This window comes from Aotus nancymaae, unplaced genomic scaffold (assembly GCF_030222135.1).
Source record: "Aotus nancymaae isolate 86718 unplaced genomic scaffold, 86718_ANA_hifiasm-v0.15.2.pri h1tg000014l, whole genome shotgun sequence".
In the NCBI taxonomy this organism is placed as follows: Eukaryota; Metazoa; Chordata; class Mammalia; order Primates; family Aotidae; genus Aotus; species Aotus nancymaae.
The window spans coordinates 21823313-21849936 of NW_026988425.1; the positions used below are offsets into that span (position 1 = coordinate 21823313).

At 34.9% G+C, this 26624-nt stretch overlaps 1 protein-coding gene across 6 annotated transcripts in view; it reads right to left on the reverse strand.

Annotated features, from left to right (window-relative positions):
* Nucleotides 1-26624, reverse strand: part of CDH12 (cadherin 12) — a 1114509-nt gene that overhangs the window by 90212 nt on the left and 997673 nt on the right. For all 6 annotated transcript variants that reach the window (XM_012475264.2, XM_064375903.1, XM_012475265.2 and 3 more), the window contains 2 exons: nucleotides 18642-18761; nucleotides 6588-6755 (listed from right to left, as the gene is read on the reverse strand). In XM_012475264.2, coding sequence (XP_012330687.2) covers nucleotides 6588-6755; nucleotides 18642-18761 — 288 coding nt within the window. The remainder of the gene's footprint in view (nucleotides 1-6587; nucleotides 6756-18641; nucleotides 18762-26624) is intronic.

Sequence of the window (26624 nt, forward strand, 5' to 3'; positions counted from 1 at the left end):
TCTCAAGGTCATGCTTTAACCTTCAGCACGTAGTCATTTTTGTTTACTTTTGTTGATGTAGACAAAAGACCTATTTGGTAATTAAACTAGATGTGTTTATTTCACTTAGGAAAAAGCTGGTTTTATCATGTATCTTGGCTTATATTTCAAGAACAGGAATAGTGTCATCAAATGTGATGACTCCATTTCTATTACTCATGCCTGTAATCGTTATGAGACTCAGGGAGCACCTAAATAAAAGGTCATAACTTTTTAATATTTTTAAATGCTAAGATTTACAGTTTTATTTTTTATGCCTTTGAAATGTTTTCACCCAAGTGAGAGGATACATACACACATACACACAATTCACAAAATATATATATCTCATATATATGCATAAACATAAATACACACAACATAAAAGTTCTGTTTGTCTATTTTTATCTTATTCTTATCTTTGGGAGGTATTGACCAAAAGCATAATATAGTCATGCACAGTATCTAAATCATCTAGGTTAAAATATGAAAATGTCCCAAATACTACTTTTGAAAATTACATTGTCTTCCTACACTGGAGGTATTTAAAAGAAAAGCATGGACCTAAAAACAGTAGATTAGGTAAACTTGTTATCAAAGAATGCTAGCAAAGAGTTATCTGTTTGAAAGTACCTAAACATCAGTAGAAATAGAATTGTGAGAACTATAATGTATACTAAAACTGATGCTGATCAAGCATCAGTACTATATTTTAGAAAAAAAATATATTTGTATAATTGAAACATTAACATATCATAAACTTTTTGTTTTACTATTTAAAACCTCCACCTGCTCTCAATTAAGGCAAACCTTACCATGCACTTTTGTAGTCAAAATTTCTTTATTAAATTAAATGTTAGATAATTATACATTAACCTTGCAGATGGAATTGGCCCACACCATCCTTTCAAACTCAGTTATTTGAATAAGCGGAAGTAGTTATCCTCATTTAATAGTAGTAGATTTCACATATGAGCCATCACTTTAGCCATACTTTCAGAGTACTTGCTACCATCTTTTTATTTTCCATTCATTTACTTAAGAGAGCCTACTGGAGATAGTGATAAGAGCGGCGATTCTCCTTTGTTTCACCTTCTGGGGAATCATTTATGTGCATGCTGGGGATGTTAACGGTTGTTTGCACTTGTGCAGGCAGGCAACAGACTCTGAACCAGACTTTCCAGGAAATATGGGAGGTGAGACAGGCATATAATTTATTCATCACGATAACAAAGTCAGCAGCACATTGTGGGTAGGAGATTGCCTTCTGTGGACTCAAATAACAGGAAATATTTTCTCCTAGAATACAAGTTTATGACTTTGAGATGATATGAATATACCTATACACACACACACACACACACACACACACACACACATTTAGCTTTATAACAATTTATAAAGAGTTATGAATGCTCAGAATGTATATATACATGTATGTATACACACACACACATATATATATACACACACACACACACATACATGTATATACACAAATGAATTTACATCACAGATCACTTGTATTTTAGCAGGCAATCTCAGATATGAAGTCAATCACTAAGCACCCCTACAAACTATAAAGGTATGTTTTTATATGGCTAAATGTGAGTAACTGTCAAAATTCAATTAGCTTTTGCTATTTAGGCAAAATGACTTCTTATATGGTTTTATCAAGAGAATGTAAGTCGAGAAGCTTACCATTTTCCAAGTTTAAGAATGCCAAATGGTAAACAAAGAGAAATAGACTTTATGGCCACATCAAGGTGCAGCTGAATTCATGTTGATTCTACAAAAATCTTTATACATTATATATTTTAAAAAACATTTCTTAAGAAAAAAACCTACAGTAGATTTTAAGATCATATGTCAAAAATAATTAATGACAGAGTGAAAAGAAAAAATACATTTTACTTAAAAACATCAATATTTTAAGTGAATGAATGTATTGTTATTAGCATGTTTTCTTTAATAATTCAGTAATTAACCTTGGCATCTTGTGGTCTTTTTATGTCATAAATCAACAGGAGAAGAAAAAACATATAGATGCATATATATCTGTGTAAATATAAACATATATACACGTACATACATATATATGTTGTTTTGATCTGACAGCTTATGTAAACGAAGATGTAAAATATTATTCATTGTTCAGTAAACATTTTGGCTGATGCTTTTACTACTTCAATTTTATTCTGATTTGTTATGTTAATTTCAGGATAATAAGAATTTTTATATCTTCAGGTGTTAACAAGTTAACAAACTATGATATAATACAAGTATGTTTTATTCTGCAATTATTGTATAAATGATGTATTACTGACTTGTAACAGAATCAAAATTAATATAGCTCTTAATAGAAACCATCCATATAAACACATTTGTAGGTATTCAATCAAAACAGAGAATTACGTTAAATGTTGTTGTATTTACGAGTAAGAAAATTTCTTAGAATAATTATTGATGTACTATTTTCTACGTTCAAATCCATTTACCATATAAACAATTCTCTTATCTGTTATTATATTGAAATAGAAAGAAAAAAACATACAAGCAGTCCTTTACATTTCTATAATGGAAAAGTCTCTTTTCATCCAATGTTGTATATGATGTGTTTTGTTTTACTTAATTTGTTTTCATATATCTTACAAAATTATTATACAGAATAAGCAACAAGTGGGAAAGGTATGAATTTTTTGCCAAATGTGAATTAAGGACATCACTTAATTGATTTAATCTTATAATGTATAATTTAGATCAGCTTGCTAGATGGTTTTGTCATTTAAAATTCACATAATGGAAGCCATCAGCACTTTTCCCTAGCATGTTTTAACAGATGGAGATCCTCTACAGATATCCTTGATTGTAGTAGGTGGAAGCTATTTAACTCTATGGAAAACATTTTGTAAAGAAACCATTTTGTCTTTATATAACTTCAGTTACAGCTCTTTTAGTATTCCATGTATTATTTCTATTTCTGAAACAGTATCACTACCTTTATTTGAAGACCATTTTCTAGGTTATCTGTAGAACCTTTTGGGGAAAACAGGGGCATCGAAGGCAAATTACCATTAAAGAAAGAGAGTGATAAAAAGTTAGGGTTCTTGGACAAGTTATCTAACAATTCTTAATAATACAGCCTCGTTCTTTTCTTTCTAAAAGGGAGAAAATGCTGTACAGTCGTGATGTGAGTTAAACAGAAATACACGTGCAAATCACTTTGTGTGGTGCATGACACACAGTGATTTATTAGTCCATATCATCATCACATCACCATATCAAGTTGGCACTGATATCTGGTATGTGACATCTGGTATGTAACTATTTATTTAAATAAATAGATAGTTTTATAGCAAACTATACATGATGATACAAATGTATATGCCATTCATGTTTTTTTATCTCAAATTAATGAAGTCACACACACAAAGCCAAAATGCTTTATGATTAGTAAATTTTAAGAAAGTAATTTGTGCTGTTTAAGCAATGAAAAGAGTATCTCATAAAGTTCATCTGGAGAATGGTTTTTTAGCATAAATGCTTAACAGTCAAGAACAAATACAGCTAGTGGTGGGAAATTCCTTCTTATGTATGTACAGAATATATTTTATTGACTTCCACATTGAAAAGGATAATTATTTCAGTTTGTAATTCTATATCACACTTGCTGGTTAATTCTGCCACATGAGAAATATTTCTGCAAAAAGAGCATTGGTTTTTAAAGAATTGGATTTTCTCTTTATAAATGTGTTGTTCTGTCTTTTCCTCTAAAGGATGTAATTCAAAATGACAGTATAGTAAAAAGGTCTTAACACAAAAACATGTAAAGTTTCAGGGAGATAAATTTTTTATTCATTAAAAATGTGAAAACCTCTTCTTTCTTACGGTTCAAAAATATACCCGACCTGTTATAGTTTCAGACTATAGTCCAAGCATTCATATAATACAAATAAGAAAATAATTTGATCACAGTGATCTTGATAGATTTCTTCTGCCCTCTCATTTCTCTGTTTATGACTGGTGACAACATATGCCATGATTTTTTTGCAGATGTGCTCTAAGATTTTAGAGTGAAAGATAAAGGAAAATAATAAGTTTTTATTTTAATATGATGTTCAACTAGGAGGAATTTGAACTTCAGATTTTTTGTTGTCAGTTAATTTTGTTGATCTTCAGCAAGTTATTATTCTTTATAGGTCTCAGTGTCTTCAGTAATATGTGGAAAATAGTGATCTTAGAGTATTGAAGTGATAAGGAAATCAAGATAGCGATGATAAAGTTCTTGATGCATATGTAAATGCTTTAAAAGTTCCAATGACAGCTGGGTGCGGTGGCTCACGCCTATGATCCCAGCACTTTGGAAGGGTGAGGTGGGTGGATCACCTGAGGTCAGGAGTTTGAGACCAGCCTGATCAACATGGTGAAACTCTGTCTCTACTAAAAATACAAAAATTAGCTGGGCGTAGTGACAAGCGCCAGTAATCCCAGCTACTTGGGAGGCTGAGGCAGGAGAATCACTTGAACCCAGGGATTCTGTCTCAGAAAAAAAAGTTCCAATGCCCTTATCCTCCACATAAGACTCTGTGTCAGAAAGAAAAGTTCCAATGCCCTTATCTTCCACATTCTTTTCAAGTAGATCTCACAGACTTTCCCTTAGACCTGTAGATTCAACCTAAAATAAATGTCAAGCAGGACCACTACTTTATTCAGATACCCTTTTCACTAGTTAAGATCTGCAAATGACCATCCTATTTCAGTGGGAGTAAGCACGGCATGTTGGTTTCCTAAGCATACTCTAGCTTCTTTGCCACTGAACCACTGTCATCAGGCCTCTTTGCCCCAGACTGTTTGAATCTCTGCTCCAACTTCTGCAAACCAGCCTTCATCCATTCCTACAAGGATTGCATTCTTCCTCTTACTGTAATTTTGTATGCCTGATCTGAGAATATCACCCATGTGAGTGAGGATATTGACATTACCTAAGAATACACTGGATATTTCCTACACTCTAGATTGAACGTATTTCATAGGCACAAAACCCAAAACAGGACTCAAGTTCACAATGCCACTTTTTATGTACAAGCGTCTCCCAGTCTGTCCTCTTTGACTAGCTATTACAGCTTGACACACTTAAGTAGTTAAATAAAATAAAAATTTAGGGCTTTTAGAGTTAGGATCATATTAGTCACACCATATATTAGAGAAACAAATGCATTATTTATTTCTCTTTTTAAATCTCTGTTTTTCTGTTTTCCTTAATAACAAAATAAGGAAAAGAATTGCTTTAAGACTCTCTGTGTTATTAGTCATAACATATCATATAGTAGCCACTTGTCAGATAAATGTATATGCAGAAGCACAATTATTTCTTTTTTTCTTTAATTAATGATCTTAATTGACAGAAATTGTTCATCTTTAACATGTACATGTTTTGAAACGTGTATACTTATTGGGAGTGGGATGGCTCAGTCAAGCTAGTTAACATATGCATTAAGTATAATTATTTCTAATTGCCACACAAAACATTTGGCCTTCAGACTTTCGGTTACTAAATTAAAACATTCCCATTAATAAAATATAGGTTTATGATTTTAAGAAAAAATAAGGAAGTCGTAAAATATGGAAAAACATATATAGCCAAAGGAATAAATAAAATGTTCATTTAGCTAAATACCCTTAGTATTATATATTTTAGAAGATGAACTAGTAAACTCTCCTGGAGTGGAAAGAGAAAAACTGTGTGTGGTTTTTTTTTTAACTGTTTATGCAAATGACTGCCTAGTGACTTAATTAAGATCCTTATACAACTGGTAATAGAAACATGCAGCTTCTGTATTCTGTCCTAGGGACCCTGAAATGATCCTTGAAAATGCACAAGGAATAAAACAGGTAGTGATTGGCGTTAAATGTAATACCGCAACAAAAAACTAAATGTAACACAGGTGAAAACTCGTTTTCAACAAGAAACACAGAGTTACAGAGAAGACACAGGAGTGAATCACTCTATTATCATAGAAACTAGAGCAACTTTTATCTATTACAAAACTAAAATGAAATAATTAGTCAGAACTAAAGTAATGTAAATAGCATCAGTATCATCATCCAATACATGAAAATATTTGGAAGCGATTCAACATGTATAATCACTAAAGAGGAGGTACAAAATTCTAATGCTAATTATATGACATAGACTCTAATATGGCAGCACATGTGTTAAAACTATGAGGCTCCATATTTACATTAGATTTGGCACACTTATATTACTTTCTCAGTTGATAAAATATTAGGGTAAGATCCCAACCCATTCTGAATATTTTACTTTAATAGAAATTGATAGCATAAGACCAATACTTTAACTACTGGCTCACTATTTTCTTCTAAAGTAACACTAGGCATGCGTCTCATCAAAATGTTCAATCCTGAAGACGTGTAATTTTTAATCCATTAGCTTCTGCTTCCTAAAGACTAAGTGTCAGGAAAGTAATTTTCATTCCCATAGCATTCAATGACAGCATTACATTTTTTTAAACTGCAATCATTTAGACTTAACAGGAAAGGTGACCTACTTTTGGGGAATCGAGGTGGATTGTCATTGACATCGGTGAGGGTGATGTTGACTATCGTTGTTCCGGCTAATCCTCCAAGCTGACCTCCCATATCCTTGGCTTGGATGAGTACTTGGTATTGTTCTTTGACTTCTCTGTCCATGTTTGGCAAAGCTGTTCTAATAACACCTTAAGGGATGAACGTGATAATGTAAAATAAATATCACAAATACTGTGTTTTCTTAAATAAAATAGTCTGCAACAACAACAACATGATTCTACTTAGAATCACTAACAAAGACATAATAGCTAAAATTATATGTTTTAAAAAGTGAGACGTCCAAAATGTCCAATGGTTAGGACATAATTTAAAATATTATAGCAGCTACATAACAAAATGCCATACAGCAATGAGAAATATGGTTAAAGAACAACATCTAAGAGGTAGTCATCTTACCTTCATAAGTAAACCAACTTAGACATTATTTATATGCATGATTTTATCTTTAAAAAGAAGAAATCGTTTAAAATCAGAAATAAGGCTGGGCACGGTGGCTCATGCCTGTAATCCCGGCACTTTGAGAAGCCGAGGCGGGTAGATCACTTGAGGTCAGGAGTTTGAGACCAGCTTGGCCAATATGATGAAACTCTGTCTCTACTAAAATTGCAAAAAATTAGCAGGATGTGGTGGCTGGTGCCTGTGGTCCCAGCTACTCAGGAGGCTGAGACAGGAGAATTGCTTGAACCCGGGGGATGGAGGTTGCAGTGAGCTGAGAATGTGCCACTGCACTTCAACCTGGGTGACAGAGTAAGACTCTGTCTCAAAAAAAAAAAAAAAAAAAAAAAAAAGAGATAAAAGTATAAATACTAAAAATGGAAATTGGTAAAAATAAGTATTCAATGTCCAATTATTACTATTTTTTCTTTTTGTGTTTACTTTCTAGGATAATTATACTAATTCATTTTCTAAAAATGCATTCAATATCTTCATTACATATTTTGTCTTTCAAAATTCCCATTATTTTAGCAACAGATATTTCACCAAGTTTCTTCAAAATTCAGGACAGTGCTTGACATTTACAAGGAAAACAATAAGTATATGCAACCAATTAACTGAATGAATGACTGGCTGAATGAATGAATCTATAAATAATCAAATTTTAAATGTGAAGTTTACAGTATGCATGTTTACATATTGTCCTCATTTCCTGTCCTGGTGTCTAAGTGTAAAAGTAGTTTATATTCGTATTTATTCATAGTAAAATAACTAAAATCTCCTGGATTCTTTTCAAATAAAATCATGAATAAATTTCATACCAAATTCCAATCTTTAGTCAATGGTTTTAGGGAGAGATTGGACACCATTTCTTTTGAACACAACTGAATTTAATGGTGTTGTTTCTTTCCTTAAGAAACATATGCTACTTTCTTGAAATAGCATATATGAATAACAAGTATGATATCAACAAAAATAAATCAACCATCAACAAACATAGAATCCAAATCATAAACCCAACATATATCCCTGTTTTATCTGGACTTTCTACTCTCTACTTAACAAATAATGATTCAAATTTTCAATCTGAGATTCTTTTCTAACTCTTTGCAGGAAATCATTGCAGTAAAAGACAATCTTCATTTATGCTGCTGCTACTTTATTTATGAATTGGTACTGACACCTTTTTAATTCAATGTGTTTGTCCTTTCTTCAGCTCAGGCTCCTGATGCTTCATTTCCAAGTCTCTTAAGATTCTTCGTCTCTACCTATGAGTGTTCTGGTTCTACATACCTTAAGTTATGTGACTTCTGCCTGACTTACAATGCTCATATATTCTAGATAGATCCCTGGGTTTGATTCATATGCATTATATCTTGTCCTGTTGTTGACTGAGTCTATCTTAATTAATTTTCAATAAGAAAATCATATATATATAGTTACTTAATTTCTAGCATAAAAATTTCCAATATAAAAATTATATCTATCACTATCTATCTATTCTTATATCTATCCATCTATCTATCTTTTTATTTATCTGGACAGAGAGACAGAGTTGTGGAGTTGTGTTTTTTGATGGTTATTTGCGGACCTAAATAAAATGCTATCTACTGAGATCCAGTTACATTAAAATATTAAGATGCAAAGTTCTTCTTTTCCCATGTCGATGCAATCAATTTTTGTTTCATTGTTGAGAAACTGATAAACAACAGGTAGCCATGAAAAAAAATAACTTCCTGAAAAGGTCCTTTCCTGGCTTTTAAAATAAACTGCAATGTTTAAAGATTCTCTTCTCATGTTGAATTTGGAGTTTGGCTTAGTCCTCAAATATAAACTCCCCAAAAATTTATACAAATACTACATTATGTTTCCTCTGGTTCTTAAATGGAAGTGGTGCTGGGTCAGGGGAAGCACATCCTGGTCATCACTAGAAATTGACTTTCAAACTACATATACAATCTTTCCTCCATCTGAGTTCCACATACCATCCAGTTGGGTAGCATTACACTAACAGCAGGTCTAGAAGCAGCAGAAAGGTCACTCATCACACACAGGATGGAACAGGAGGGCAGGGCTGTGAGTGTGGTAGAAAAGGTCTTGACAATTTTTATGAATCACCAGAAAAAATATATATCTACTCTTAAGTCTGATAATACCTATTTTGTCTCTTTTCAATTGCATCGTAATATTTTAATCTAACTGGATCCCAGTAGACAGCTTTTTACATACGTCAGCAAATAACCAGAAAAAAAACAATTCCACAACTTTCTCTGTCCAGATAGATAGATAGATAGATAAATAGATAGATAGATAGATAGATAGATAGATAGATAGATATAGATATAGGAACAGATAGGTGGATAGTGATATAGTGATAGACCTTCTGCTAGCATCTATTTGGTGACAGAATGCTACTACAATTTGAAGATTATCTTCCATAATTCTAAACTCTTTTCAGATGTCCTGCTGTATCTTAATGTAAGTTAATTCTTATAACCTGAGACTACTGGGATAGATAGATAGATAGATAGATAGATAGATAGATAGATAGATATGCTTTTAAATTTTATTTTCAGGAGCATAGCAACCACATGAATAATGGCAAGCCTGAGTTATCTAAGGTATGGGTGACAGCAGTAATGTCAGGATTGATAACCTGAATCCTAGCCTAGGATCCATCATACCATTTCACATGAATAAATATATTTAAAGGATGCTGTTTATTCAAAGAAATGACAAGTTGGTAGGGGATCATTTGAATAACACAATTCATAGAATTATTATGTGACATATTCCTTATAAATGGAGTAAGAAATTTGAGACCCCTACAAAAAATGACTTTTCTCCAGTCATCCACGCCTAGCAGTCAAAGCATTTGAGAAGATGCCATTTGAAGCGCACACATTGAGGTGCTCAGGCTCCAGCTATTCCAATCACTCCAGGTCCACAGAACTCCTAAACTTCTCCAAACTTCTTGTCCTCATTCTCCCAGTTCCCTCACGAATGCCTGTCTAGTTAGTGGACATCTTTCTGGTTTCTTCCACTTCAGTCTTTTTTTCTTCGTGAAGCCATTTCTTACAGCACAGCTTCAGGAAGAACGACCACACCCTCCGTAGGACTCGATCATAGCATGTAGACTGTTTTGGTGCATTTGTTGATTCGTTGTCTGCTTACCTTTCTTTACCAGACTGAAAGCCACTTTAGAACAGAGAGAAGTCTTTTTATTTTCTTCTTTATTTCTGGCATCTAGTCAATGTCTGGCTCAGAGTGACACAGGAGATGGAAAGAAATTATTCAGGCAGACAGTAAGAGTAAAAGAGTCCTCACTAAAATTGCCCTTTTTAAAAAGCAGCCCCCAAATCATTTCCTTTCTAAGAAGGAGCAGCCTGAAATACTGAACTGCACACATAGCTAAGCAAGCTGGAAGCTTGCTCGGGGGAATGCCAGCAGCTGTGCCAATAGAAAAGAGCTAACTGGGAGCCACGCATGTTCAACATGAAGGCTCTGTCTTCCCTTTTCTTTGTCACCACATGTACAATAAAGAACTAGGCAAGGTGGCACTGGCCAGGTAGAGAACCCATCTGCTTAATAAAAATTAGGGTGGGGTGGCCAGATTTTTACACACTATGCAAATGGCACACCTAGCCGTAACCAGTTTTTTGCACCTTATGCAAAGGATACACCTGTTCTGACCAATCTTTCATGCCCTATGTAAATTAGACACCACCTCCTCAAGCTTATCTGCAAAATTTGTTGCATTTCATCCCAGTGGAAACACATTAGGGACCCCTGTCCCTGCAGGAGAGCCTTTTGCTCACTTTCTTTTGCCTTTTTTTTTTTTTTTTGAGACTGAGTCTCCCTCTGTTGCCCAGGCTGGAGTGTGGTGCAATCTCAGCTCACAGCAAACCCTACCTCCAGCCTCCCAGGTTCAAGTGATTCTGTCTCAGCCTCCTGAGTACTATAGGCCCGTGCTGCCACATCTAGGTAAGTTTTTGTATTTTTAGTAGAGACAGATTGCACTGCATTAGCCAGGATGGTCTTGATCTCCTGACCTCGTGATCCGCCTGCCTCTGCCTCCCAAAGTGCTGGGATTACAGGCGTGAGCCACCGCATCTGGCACCAAACCTCAGTGCTTAAACTTACTCCTTATGTGTCTGCATCCTTGATTTCCTCAGCATGGAACAAGGAACCTTGGGGTTTGCCCCAGACAATGATGTCCCTTCAAGAATATGTCCGTTTTTCTGTTTCCCTGTTCTTAAAACAGCTATGTTACTTTTCCACCTATATCTATCATAATCTTTTAGTTCACTTTAATTTTATTATTTTATTCTCTTTCCTTTTTTATTCTACTCTCTGTGAATCATAATCCAAATACCGATTTTCTTTTCATTTTTTTCCTGTACTTTCTCCCCATCTCCTACCCATGCTCTGAAGAATCCATTTCATGGTTTATTTTATCCTATAGCTATTCATTTTGCAAAAGAAGAATTCACCTAGGGGGTATTATAACTATTGTATCATGAAAATGTATTTGATTAGCCATGAAAGAGATCTCTCCTAGTCTAACACAGACTCCAGTGTTGAGCAAGTCATGGTTAACTGTTTTTAATAAAGATTTGGAGGAAACATTAAAAATTACTATTTTAATAAACAAGTATGTTAGAGATAGCTGATAAGTTGAAGGATAAAAAGAGTAATGATAGTACGCAAAACTTAACTTCAGCAGTGAGAATACAAGTTTCTGTTTTCAATTCCATACCTCAGTTACATTAAAATTATGAGAGACCAGATTTTGCATTAGTTTATATGAAAAGTTACTGAGTTTCATTTCATTTTAGTCTTAAATTGGCCTAAAATCTAAAATGGATTTTTAAAAATATTAGTACATTATTGAATAATATTAATTCAAATGGTTTGTTCATTGTTGCATAGATTAGGTACATGATTTTTTAAATATTTTGCTAATGTATGTGAAAGACAAAGAGAGTAATCAGGTTACCTTCAGTAAGAAATGTAGAGACTACATTGTCCAGCTTCTTAACTGTAACATGCCTTAACTCTCCTATAGGCCTTACGAGCCACTTTCTCCATGAGTTCTTTCCTCTGAAAGCATTCATCCTTTCAATCAGTCTATATCTGGTGTCCCATAGTAGCATTATGTATCAGAAAATTATACACTAGAAAACTCACGTATAAACTTCTGAGGACCTGATGAGCTCCCTGTAATAGACAGGGATCTACCTGACCACCTACTTGATTCATCTCAGTCTCTCAATAGCAAAGCACCAGTCAGGTCACATGTTACACATAAATGTGCAACAAATGGCATAATCAAATATAACACCACCAGTTCATTACTTATCATCTGCTTTAACCCATCCAGTAATGTGAAACTCACAATCTAATGAGTTATCACTCTTATTTATGGTATTATTCTTAACTTTTTTTTTTTTTCGAGATGGGATCTCGCTCTGTCACCCATGCTGGAGTGCAGTAGCATGATCTTGGTTCACTGCAACCTCAGCCTCCCAAGTTCAAGCAATTCTCCTGCCTCAGCCTTCCAAATGGCTGGGACTATAGGCATGCACCACCATACCCAGCTAACTTTCTGTATATTTATTAGAAATGGGGTTTCACCATGTTAGCTAGAATGGTCTCAATCTCCTGACCTCATGATCTGCCTGCCTCGGCCTCCCAAAGTGCTGGGATTACAGGCCTCAGCCACCTCACTCAGCCTTTTTTATACATATGAGTATATATGGAGCCAGAAGTCTTTCTTCCTGTAACTCACACTATGCATTGATATCTCTTTTCCTCTCAAGCTTCACAGAATACATCTTGTTCCTCTTCTACATGACAGCTCTACAACTTCCTAAAGGCATATATCACATCCCTCTGGAATGGTTTCCTTTCAAGCCCAAACATTTTTGGCTCTTTTTGCTGATGTGTTCATCTCATGATTTCTAAAATAAAGCAAATGGAACTCACCCAGAATCCTCTTGAAGTCTGACAATGCAGAATACAAGAAAATGATTGCCTGCAGTGAATTCCTGGGCATGGAATCTTATTACATAATTATAATATTACAAAATAGGTAACAATCCGTGCTGTTTTATCTTAAGAATTGTTTATTTCTTTGACACAGTCTTCTTTCCTCATATTTATTAGCCTCTATTGATTTCCTTGTCTTTGCTATTCCATAATTAATTCTTGCCTTAATGCTTCCTGTCAACTTATTCATTCTGGCAAAAAGTATTAAAAGAGTGACTTTGTTAGGTAGGAAAAAAGTCTTTTCTTTTGCCCTTAAAGGAGGAAGATATAATTTCTTTCACCAGCACCAACTGAGATGTCTCACTCAGTTCTACCAGGTTTTATCCTGAATTAATATCAAAAGAATGTTCCAGAATGAGTGTGGTGGCTCACGCCTGCAATCCCAGCACTTTGAGAGGCCGAAGATCATGAGGTCAGGAGATGGAGAGCATCCTGGCCAATATGGCGAAACCCCATCTGTACTAAAAATACAAAAATTGTCTGGGTGTGATGCTGCATGCCTGTAATTCCAGCTCTTTGGGAGGTTGAGGAAGGAGAATGGCTTGAACCTGGGAGGCGGAGATTGCAGTGAGCCAAGACAGCTCCACTGCACTCAAGCCTGGTGACAGAGTGAGACTCTGTCTCAATGAAAAAGAATGTTCCAAACTCATGTGACCCAGAAATCCCTTTTCTGGATCTATACTCAAGGGAAATGAAATTATCACCTCACAAAGATACCTGCATTTCATGTTTATTGCAGCCTTATTCCCAGTAGTCAATATATGAAAGCAATGTAGCTGTTCATCACGGGAAAAACGGATAAGAAACTGTGGCGTACACATATGATGGAGTACTATTCAACCTGAAAAAGGAGATCCTGTCATTTGCCACAACATGGATAGGCCTGAGAGACAGTGTTTTAAATGAAATAAGCCAGGCACATAAATAAAAATATTGTGTAATCTTATTTACATGTGGAATCTAAAAAAAAAGGGTCAAATATGTAAAGAATAAAAGAGAGGTTATAAGGGTCAGGGTAGGGGAGAGAAAATGGGGAGATGTAGATAAAAGGATACAAATAGAAAAAATACAAGATAAACAAGTTAAAAGATCTAATGTACACCATGAGGACTGTAGTTAGTAACAGTGTATTGTATTTAGGATTTTTGCTAAATGAGTAGATTAGAACTAGCTTTGCCATCAGAAGGGGCAGAATGTAAGGGGAGAATAAATAAGATGATGGGTTTGTTAATTTGTTCTACTATAGTAATTCACTATAGTAAGTTCCACTATGTCAGTGTGTGTATCTCTTATAACAGCATGTTCTACACTTGATATACAAAATAAATTTGACATTTTTAAAGAATGTTCAAGTCATAAGCATAAGTATGTGTATAGTATTGTAAAGTGTCAGCTCAAAATATAAAGTTATTGGCCCATGCTTTAATTTCAATATGAAGCTTTTATAACACCAAAACATTTTAGAAGACATACAAGAATAATATCAGTCAAGCTATAGGAAGAGGTTTTATTGGGAGAAAGGCTTGAAGATTATTATCTCTGAATAAAAAGGTGATAGACTCAGGACAAAAATCTTGGGAAAGTATCAGTCATGTGAGCAAACTTTATCATGTTTCCCTAAGCAGAATTTAGAACAAGATCACACAGCAAGAAATATCAGAACAGGGAATAAAACATTTTTAAAGTATCTCATGCACATCTATTCTCACTCTATTGTTTTCTTAATAAGAATTTTATAAATACATGTAGAAACATGTAAAATAAACATTTATAAAGGATGCATTTTTTTTGACAATGCACATAAATTAAGAGATATGGAAGGAAATGTTTTGTATAGATGGTATAATGGTTGCACAAAAATGTAAATATACTTACTGCTACTGAATTGTGCACTTAAAATGGTTAAAATAGTCAATTTTATGTTGAGTATATTTTATCATGATAGAAAAGAACCAAGTTTAAAGATTAACAAGAGGATATTGAGGTGAAATAATATTATGATGTATTCTCAAGTAGAGCGCAGATAATTTAGAAAAATACAGTGTATTATCACCATATGATGTGCAATATGGCAATACTGAACTCGGATTAGTTATTTAGAATCACTTAGGGAAAATTTAAATGCATTAACAGAATTTTAAGAATAAATTAAGACATGAGAGTTCATCATTTATACTAATATTTGTTTTCTTAAGTGGAGTTACTCTATTATCAAAACTGTTGAGATGTTTAGTACCCTGATTTTAATCACTGAATTAAATATTATAATATTTTTGTTTAATATTGTATAGATTATAGATGTTTTTAAATATTTTATAACATTAACTGAAATAATTTGTATAATAAAATAATATATGTTAATATAAAAACATTTTAATATTTTACAAATGTTAAGTATAATAAACATAATTGCTTAATGTTTTATAGTTGTAGCTACACTTTCTGTGTTTTAAATATCATTTACTAATCATCTGAAGCATATAAATGAATGCATCTGGATTTTAAGTCAGAGTAAATTATTTCATAGTTTTGACAAAAAGTTGCCAAATACGCTGATTTTAAAAGAACTATTATTTCTTGGTTTATTTCATGGAATAAATGAATTTATACTGTTTAGAATATGTAAATTTACATTGTTTAGAAATAAGCTTGCCATATCCACTTAGAGATGCTGGGAATGTTTGTAAAACAGCAGTATCAATGCAGAAATCTTTTTATTTTCTCATTTCAAATGAAACACAAAATTATCTCTTTTTCTCTTCATAAATATTTGGGCACCAGAGATTTTGATGAGAGTCTTATTTTCAGAACTGTTTGAAGCTGCTTTCTACACGCAAATGTGGAAAATTTCAGATATTAGTTTTTCAAGCATTTTATTTAATAGCAGCAAATAAATCATAAAGGGAAGCTATATGGCTGGAACAAATGGAGACTATTTCTGAGAAATTGCAATTATCCTTGATTTTTGATTTACTCTTATCTACTACAAGGTGATAAATTTGACAAAAAGTCTTCTTAATGGTTTCTGTGCATGAAGAACTAGTTTTCATTCTCTTAATGAAGTGCTTCATCATCCAGTCTTTTCCTGCCTAGTGGTCTGAGGCATTGTTAGTATCAAGACTTCTGTCTCCAGTGAAAATCAATGCTTCAAAAATCTATTACATAGCTTGCAACAGAATTGTTTCCCTGTTAGTTCTAAATAATAAACTTATAGAAATATAAATACAAAATTATAAATGTTACATTACATATTCACATACTGTATGGTAAAACAAACTTTTTAAAGACACTAGGATATATCCAAAGTTGACATCGGCCAAGTGAAATCAAGGGAAGCGTTTTTTTTTTGGCTCATAAATTTATTTTGTAGTCATTTGACCATAACAAGTACATTCTTAACTCATTCTTCATGTTTAAATTTATCGTTCTTGATTCTCATCTCGCGTTTTAAAGGTTAGATACGGTTTTATCTACAGTTAGTTTACCAATATTAAATCCTTAAAGTTAAATGCTTAATTCTCTCTCTAAGAGAGAATACTCACTCTTATTCTGAGTATATAAACTTACCTACTTTATAGTTTATCATTGTAATCAAGTAAGCGAACTTTAATATGCTCTTTCTTCACTAATCTCTAGACACTCTCTTTTCTCATTATTTTATTCCTCTTGTCCCTGAGGAGCATTCTTCATAAGCTGAAGGGATCTAAGAGAAATGCATTGTCCGTACTTCCATTTCTGGTCAGATTACCTATTATAGCAAACTTCAAAAAGATATGTAATTATATAAGACAAAGAAAAAATAACCCATAGTGGCCCCATCTGATAAAATGAAACATTTTAGATAATTTTCCTTTATTATTTTTATATATTCTGCCTATTGTCCAAACCTCCTTAATTCCTCTGGAACACTGTGCATTATAAACATTGAACAATTTCCTCAATCTCTTTTTTTTTCCCAATTTACCCCCCTTTTCTACAAATATGTATGTGATTTTTTTTCACAGCTAAAAAATAGCCACAAAACTTCCTTTTAGATGATATTGTTAAACATTTTCTTATCTTTACTGCCATATTTCTTGAAATATCTCTTGTATGGTAAGGTGCAATTTTTCCATCATACACTCACTTTTAACATTTGACAGACTGGCCTTTGTTCTCCAAAACTCCATCCAAATCAGAGGAGCTTCTTGGTCCTAAACCATTCCGGATTCTCTTCAGCACGGATACTCCCTTCTTAATGGATAGCTCAAAGGACTGATGCTGTCCTTATTACATTCTACCCTTTCTTCAGGTTTACATAAAGGAGTGACTCCCTGCTTTAGTCCTTTAACTTTTTGATGACTTCTGCCCCTTTTTAGCTTAATGAAGATGATAAGAAATTAAGAGAGAATGGGAGGCTCAGTTGATAGAAAGTTTTGCAGATTTTGCAGGTCCATTTTTGTTAAGAAACATTAACAGACCTTATATTTCTAGGCAACATTATTATACCTAATTATTAATTAACATATCTAATTGGTATACAGATTTTAACACAAACTTCTTAGGAATATCAGTTTTAAAATGTTTAACTTATTTGAATGTGTAGTATCTGAAATGTATACTTTTCAAATGGATGTTGATATTTAAAAATTAATTCACAAATTTAAAATGTAGCTTAGTTCAGTATGAGAACAATTCTTCATTATTTTAAGTTCACATGATACACCACATTAAATTCAGTTTGTTATATATCTAATGTAGTACATAAGAACTGACAAAATAGCCATCATCGTGGGGTATCTGCTCCAACTGTGGCATGGAAAGCCTACTTTGACAACTGTTAAGTGGCTAAGTCTCCTTAGCAAAGTATTCGGCATCCAGAAATTGATTGTTTAGAAATAGAGAGATAATTTATTTAAAAGGAAAGACAAAATATTCCATGTACATAGCCTCCTGCCCTTCTTATGCTACCCATATTATATTTGGATTTGAAAACTGCCATTTTTTTAATTAAAAATGGGACTGGATTTGTAGACACAGGCAAACAGAACCGATGATCTTGGTATTGCAAGTTTGTCAAGTCTCTCCTTTCTTCCATTATAAGCATAAGTCTCTATTAATCTAAATCAAGCATTCATAACCCTTATATATATATAGCAATAGAAGCTCCAGGATCTTACCATGTATTGTTAAGGCCTAAAACTAAATATAATTGAACTCATCCAATAATTTTGAAATGAAAAGCTATTATAGCTGGAAGAATTTTTTTTAAAGTAGACTTTTGAAAATTTTAAATAAGACAAACAATGACTGCCTACCTAACAAATTTGAACTTTATAAAGATATGTTAAAAGGTTTATTTTACACAAAGTTCACTTAAAAGGAAATCATTCTTCAGCAGCAAGGTAAGATCCTATTTCTTTGCTTAACGTGCATCGCACTGAATCTTTATGGCTGTATTAGAATATGCAATTCCTCATGCCAAGATTTAATTAAAGTTTAAATATTTGAAGGGCTGGTGATAATGTTGCTTCTAATAAAAAATTTACCTGTCTTGGGATCAATAGAGAAATAAGGTTGTCCCTGAAGAATGCTGTAAACGACTCTGGCACTGTTTCCATAGGTTGGGTCGTCTGCATCTGTGGCTTTGACCTGGAGTACATATGCACCTGGAAAATAAGACAAAATCACTTTAGCATTTTTGTTTTACCACATTCAGAGTCATGTCTCTATCTGCTGGACTTGATTTTCCTTTGGAATTTGGCCTGTGTCAAGTATGCCATGAGTACATAATGTCACTGAGGATAGTTTAACCATTATAACCAAAACGTTGGACAAGGATATAGCTGTTAGTGTAAATAACAACTTTTAATATGTATTTCTAAAGCAGTGCCCATTTTCAGTAGCTAGATCATCAAACTGAAAGTCATCATGATACCTTTATTGTTTGGAACGCCAAAGAAAGCATGGACACCACTTATATTAGCTCATCTGCTTACTATAGACATTTTAATTTTATAATTAGGATATCAATAAAGAGGCTAAAAGGTTTAGAGTGTACTAAACAGTAGAGGTTGTTAAGTAATTTGCAATTGCAATTTAAAAATTAATAGCTACCTACTAGCATAAGGAAGCCTTTAATTAGAAAAGGAAAATTTGAGAAATTGAGAAAGCATAAATAATTGCAAAATAGTTATAGGAGCACTTCTTTGCCTCAAGATTGAATTAACCTAAAGATTCAATGACATAGGAAAACACTACAAACAATCCGAATGATCTGCAGCTTTCCTATGTATATTTTTTTGACCCAGGTATATATTTTTATGTACTAAAAGAAGTTGAAGGGAGGTTTTCTCTGTATTTTCCTTACCTATTCATAAGCACATTAAAATCAGTCTCTAAAAAGTTTTAGAGTGAGTATCTCTTCCTAATGCCCTGTTCAATATTACTATTCTGAGTTCAGAACAGAGTGAAATCAAGGCACGATCTCGGCTCACTACAACCTCTGCCTCCCGGATTCAAGTGATTCTCCTGCCTGAGCCTCCAGAGTAGCTGGGATTACAGACATGCAGCACTGCACCTGGCTAATTTTTGTATTTTTAGTAGAGACAGGGTTTCACCATCTTGGCCAGGCTGGTCTCGAACTCTTAACCTCGTGATCCACCCACCTCAGCCTACCAAAGTGCTACGATTACCGGTGTGAGCCACTGCACCCAGCCTACCATTTTCTTTTAATACAATGTTAGGGTTGTGACGAGTGAGAAATGATATCTTTCTGTAGACATTCAATGCCAAGACTTAACAGATGAAAACTATATGACAGCAGCCGTTTCCAGGAAAAGAAACTTTTAGATGGAACTTTTAGAGAGAATGTAGGGAAACATTATTAGGCAGTCAGGAGTGAAGGCTAATATTATCTGTCATCATCATCATCATCAACATCGTCACTCTCATTAATCATAATCTGACCAATGTTTATTTCTTTTTCTTATTTTATTTATTTATTTTTCTTGAGACAGAGTCTCCCTGTTTTGCCAGGCACCAGGCTGGAGTGCAGTGGCACGATCTTGGCTTACTGCAACCTCCGCCTCCCAGTTTCAAGCAGTTCTCCTGCCTCAGCCTCCCAAGTAGCTGGGACTACAGGCATGCGCCACCATGCCCAGCTAATTTTTGTATTTTAGTAGAGACGGGATTTCACTATGTTGGCCAGGATGGTCTCGATCTCTCGACCTCGTGATCTGCCCGCCTCTGCCTCCCCAAGTGCTGCGATTACAGGCGTGAGCCACCATGCCCGGCCCAATGTTTATTTCTATGTAACATTGGGTACCCGTATTAAAGATTCAGTAAAACTACCTTTCTTTAATGCTATAGAAATAAATAGTTTATTAAGAGTAAAGTCCTCTGGTATCAACAGTATTTTTTCCCAGATTCTACATCTGGATGTCTGCTATCCCTCCACTATGCGTGTGTTATATAGGCAAGTCTACAAATATTCATTACTGCCCTAATTCTAGACAAAAATATTGCAGTTGAAAAACTATAAATTGTTCTACACATTGGATATATTTAAAGAAAACAGAAGTATTACAATTAGTTACAAATAGGAAATAAAAATATTTGAAAAATAAGAAATACTTAGAGACAACATTTATAAAATTTGACAAGCCAACACCATATTGCAATGTACAGTGGGGAAAACAAAGATGAACACGTATCTTCACTTTTACATTTTTGTTTTGTTGTTTTGTTTTGTTTTTACATTTTGTTTACACATGAACTTCTGCTATGGCAAACAAATATTTTCTTCCAGTAGTTATATTAAATTATTTATGTGACCGGGCATGGTGGCCTACACTTGTAATCCTAGCACTTTGGGAGGCCGAGGTGGGCAGATCATTAGGTCAGGAGATCGAGACCATCCTGGCCAACATGATGAAAACCCATCTCTACTAAAAATACAAAAAATTAGCTGGGTGTGGTGATGCATGCTTGTAATTTTACCTAGCTACTGGGGAGGGTGAGGCATGAGAATCGCTTGAATCCAGGAGGTGGAGGTTGCAGTGAGCCAAGATTGTGCCACTGCACTCCAATCTGGCGACAGAGGAAGACTCCATCTCAAAACAACAAAAACAATTATTTATGTTAATAATATTTAAAGCTCAAATATTTAAAGGAGTGTATTGGAAAATGCTTCATTAGTGCATCAAAGTGGCAAATTTTTTTTCATATAATCCCACTTTGTGCTACTTAAAATGATCACTGGACAGCAAGAGTAACTGCATTCCTATTATATTTCTTCAGTTTTATCTATAGAATTAAAAATGATTGTCCACTGAATTGCAGTATAGGTTAATCCTTCTTTAATGAAAGAGCAGATTCCAAAGTAAATTCTTCAAAAGTTCTTGAGGATTGCCTCTCTGGGTGTTTACAAGAATGCAATTAAACACCACTATACCAGTTTATTTTGTCAGCTGCTTCATGACTGTCGCCAAACTCATACAAAAGATAGAGATGTCATACGCTTTCCATTAAGAAGTCTCGATCAATTTCCTGGAGCATGAAAATCTCCAAGGACTACCTTTTTCAGTGCTTGGATAGCACACCAGCTGTTCCTGACACTATTAAACACTAAATACCCAGGAGGAAAGAGCAGGAGGTTCTGGTTGGGGCATGTGTAATGTGCCACAAGGAAATAATACGGTCAATGATTTGCACAGAATCTGAAGTAGTCTTGTATGTAGCAGTCAGCTTGAAATTTATTCTCTTATCACTCCAATCCAGGGGGTGACAGTATCACCCCTGTAAATGGTGAAATGCAGAGAGAGAATGTAGCTCATAGAGAAAACACTCTTGTATAAGTGGTCAGAACCAGAGTGCAAAATTTGCAATGGAGAGTATCAAGTCACTTCAAGTTCCCAACACTGTTTTGATCAGTAATAGATTAGTGTATTTTTAGCAACAGTTAAAGCCAGCACTAAAAGTTATTTTTTATTAATAGCTAAATTCTGTATCTTAAACAGTCACTCAAAGGGAATAAATATTTTAAAACTATGATAAAGCAAAGAACAGAGAAATTGACCATTGAGTATGACAGAAGTCTGATGACTAGGTATCAGGAGATACCCACTTGATACAAACTGCAACTAAATAAGTGATCACTAACATTTAAATGACTATGAGTTAGAGATCATATGAGATTTGATTTGGATATTGTATTAGTCAGCTCAGGCTGCAATAACAAAACACCACAGGCTGAGTTTCTTAAACAACAGAAGTCTACATTCTCACAGTTTTGGACACAAAAAGTTTGAGATTAAAAAGCAGAAAAAATGGGTTTCTGATGAGACCTCTCTTCCTGGCTTCTCACTATGTTCTTCCATGCCCTTTCCTCTGTGCTCACATAGAGAAAGAGAGACAGAGACAGACAGAGAGAGAGAGAGGGAGAGGAACAGGGTGAGGGAGAAGGGAGGGGGAGAGGGTGAGAGGGAGAAGGAGAGAGGGAGGGGGAAAGAGGGAGAGAGGGAGAGGAAGGGGGAAGGTGGGAGGAGGGGAGGGGGATAGGGAGATGGGGAGGGGAGGGGAAAGGGAGGAGGAAGGGGAAGGGAGGGGGAGGGGGAGAGGGAGGAGGAGGGGAGGTGGAAGAGCTCTCTGCTGTGTCTTCCTTTTTTTTAATAAGGCCACCAGTTCTATTGGATTAGGACACACCCTTATGACTTCATTTAACCTTAATTACCTCCTGAAAAGGTCTATCTCCAAATACAGGGACATTCATGGTTAGGGAGTCTACATATGAATTGAGGAGGATTCAAGTCAGTTCATAACATATCATTTTAATACACAGATATGTATATGTAAAACTATATGTGGAAATTAATAATTTAATAAAGCATTATGTATTTCTATGTTGTAAAATTATACTCATAACATAATGTGATCTCACTATTTTTCAAGCAAACGTTCATATCATAATAAAATTCTGATAAATAAACTCATTAAAGTGGGAAACATTACCTAGAAGAATTAACTTAAATTCATGTCAATGTTCTTTTGTCCAATTTATGTTGAAAACACTAATATAAAGCAGTGTTTCGCTTTGTAGATTCAATTTTGAGAATTCATACATATAATATCTTGTATGATCAGACAATACATTTACATGGACACAAATGCACAGAATGGTTTAATAGTTTCTAATTACTCCTCTCAAATTAATGAGTATATGAAGTGCCAGGCACACTGTCCAAGGTGCCAGGGAAACAGTGCGAATAAAATGGAGAGGTCAAGCCCTGAAATCTAATGTCCTACCTAGAGGGGAATGGGAGGAGAAACAGATCCAAGATGAGAGACTTTCATATGGTAATCAGGAAAAGCAATTTTGCAAAATCTCATTAATGTAGAGACCTGAATAATTTTTTTGCACTTTATTTTTTCACCCAATCTATTTATTTTGTAATTGACAATATTGTATGTATTGCTTGTGTAGAGCATGTTTTGAAATATGTATACACTGTGGAATGACTAAATGGAACTAATTAACTTAAGCATTTCCTTACATATGTATCAGTCTATGTAGTGAGAACACTTAAAATCCACTCTCTTAGCAGTTTTCAAGAATACAATGCATTGCTATTAGCTGGAGTCACTATGTTGTGTGTTAGATGTTCAGAATTTATTTATCCTCACTTTGGGAAACTGAGGCATGCGGATCACAAGGTCTGGAGATCAAGACCAGGCTGGCTAACATGTTGAAACCCCATCTCTATTAAAAATACAAAAAATAGCCAGGTGTGGTGGTGTGTGCCTGTAATCCCAGCTACTGGGGAGGCTGAGGCAGGAGAATCGCTTAAACCTGGGTTGAGGTTGCAGTAAGCCAAGATGGCACCACTGCACTCCAGCCTGGGTGACAGAGCAAGACTCGGTCTCAAATATATATATATATTTTTTTTTCCTAAGTGAAATTTTGTGTACTTTGAGCAACATCTCCATAATCTGCCTGCTTAGTTTCCCCTAACCACCCTTATTTGTCTGTTCTCATACTGCTATGAAGAAATACCTGAGGCTGGGTAATTTATAAAGAAAAGAGGTTTAATTGACTCATAGTTCAGTATGGCCGGGAAGGCCTCAGGAAACTTACAATCAGGGTGGAAGGTGAAGGGGAAGAAACGAAACTTCTTCATGGGCAGCAGGAAGGAGAAATACCGAGCAAAGGAAAAAAAACCCTTATAAAACATCACATCTCATGAAAATGCACTCACTATCACAAGAACAGCATGGGGAAACCACTCACATTATCTGATTACTTCCACCCAGTTCTGCCTTCAGTCCAATCAGTTCTCCAGAAGGCTGTGTATGTTCTGAATCAGTGTTTAATATATGGTACTGTTTCTCCCACAGCCAGGATTCACCAGTCCAGGAATCAAAGGGTGGACATGGTACCACTCACCATCACCCTTAGTGATCCACTAGCAAAATTCTTGCTGCCTGTTTCTGCTACATTACATTCTGCTGGCCTAGAGGCCTTAGTTCCAGAGGGAGGAATGCTGACACCAGGAGATACAATAAATACAATAACAACTCCATTAAACTGGAAGTTGAGATTGCCGCCTGGCCACTTTGGGCTCCTCCTAACTCTAAGTCAACAGGCTAAGAAGGGAGTTACAGTGTTGGCTGGGGTGATTCACCCACATTATCAAGATGAAATCAGTCTACTACTCCACAATGGAGGTAAGGAAGAGTATGTGTGGAATACAGGAGATATCTTAGGGCATCTCTTAGTATTAACATGCCCTGTGAATAAGATCAATGGGAAACTACAACCACCCAATCTAGACAGATACAAATGGCCCAGACCCTTAAGGAATAAAGGTTTGGGTCACTCCACCAGGTAATAAACCATGATCTGCTGAGGAGCTTGCTTAAGAAAAAGGAAATACAGAATTACAAGTAGTGGAAGAAGGTTGTCATCCATACCAGCTTCCACCATGTGACCAGTTGCAGAAATGAGGACTGCAATTGACATGAATAATTTTTCCTTAAGAATATGTTGTGCATGTTACACTTGTACTAAGAAAAGTATCTTCATTTTATTTCCTTTCTTTTTTCTTTATCACATGACACAAGATTTATTGACTTCATATCAGCATTTAAGTGTTGTTAACTTTATGTAATAGCATTCAGGTTAAGGATTAGTGTGCTTCAGGTTGTAGGAGGAATAGCTGTATTATGTTAGGCATAATTGTGACCTTATTATTGTCTTTATTTGGAGATTATGTGTAACTTCGGAGATGTGTATGGGTTCAAGTTGACAAGAGGTGGACTTGTGATGGTTAATATTGTGTATCAACTTGATTGGATTGAAGAATGCAAAGTATTTTTGCTGGGTGTGTCTGTGAGGCTGTTGCCAAAGAAGATTAACATTTGAGTCAGTGGACTGGGAAAGGCAGACCTACCCTCAATCTGGGTGGGCACCATGTAGTCAGCTGCCAGCGTGGCTAGAATAAAGCAGGCAGAAGAAGGTGGAGGAAGCCAATTTGCTGAGTCTTCTGGCCTTCATCTTTCTCCTGTGCTAGATGCTTCCTGCCCCCAAATATCAGACTCCAAGTTCTTCAGCTTTTGGACACTGGGACATACACCACTAGTTTGTTAGGGGCTCTTGGGCCCGTAGGGTCAGCCTCCTTACATTTGAGGTTTTGGGTCTTGAACTGGCTTCCTTGCTCTTCAGCTGGCAGATGGCCTATTGTGGGACTTCACCTTGCCATCTTGTGAATCAATAATCCTTAATAAACTCCCTTTCATACATACATCAATCCTTTAGTTCTGTCCCTGTAGAGAACCCTGACTACCATTCTACTCACTGCTCCTGTGAGTTTTAATTACATGCAGAGGCAGCTCTGAGTAAAAGAGGTCCTGGACGTATTGAGGGAAACTCAGGAAAATCAGAGCCACCTTCACTGTGGATCAAAAATCAGATGGAGGCGGCAGAGAAAATGGTCATGTAAAACTTTTTAAGCCACTGTTAGGACTACTGTAGGGTTTAACTACCCCTTCTATATTGACTTATCTTTATCTCATTATCTCTATCTATCTAGAATACTTACCCACTAACCTGTATTTCAATATTTATTAACATGAAAGAGAAATAACTATACATCCATTTTCCCCAATACAAAATTGAACCTTACTATACTTGGACTTTATGCTTATTGTAGGATGCAATTGGATTAGTTTAAAATTACATGAAAGCTTAACTAAAATAAAAATACATTGAGTGAGAATGTAATAAAGTGAGTAGTAGTTCATAATTTGTAATTACTATTTTAATTACATAGTATTTACATCTCTGATTAGAATTTTGTTGTTTTTCAGTGTAATTTCTTGAACCTTACTTTATTCATTAAATATATTGAACAGCCATTATATAAAAAGCACATAAAAATCTATCTCACAATTTTTAACCAATTTTCTTTGAGCAGACACTTTGTTAGGAGGATTTTGTTTATTTTTCTCTATTACAAACAATTATGCTATCAGGG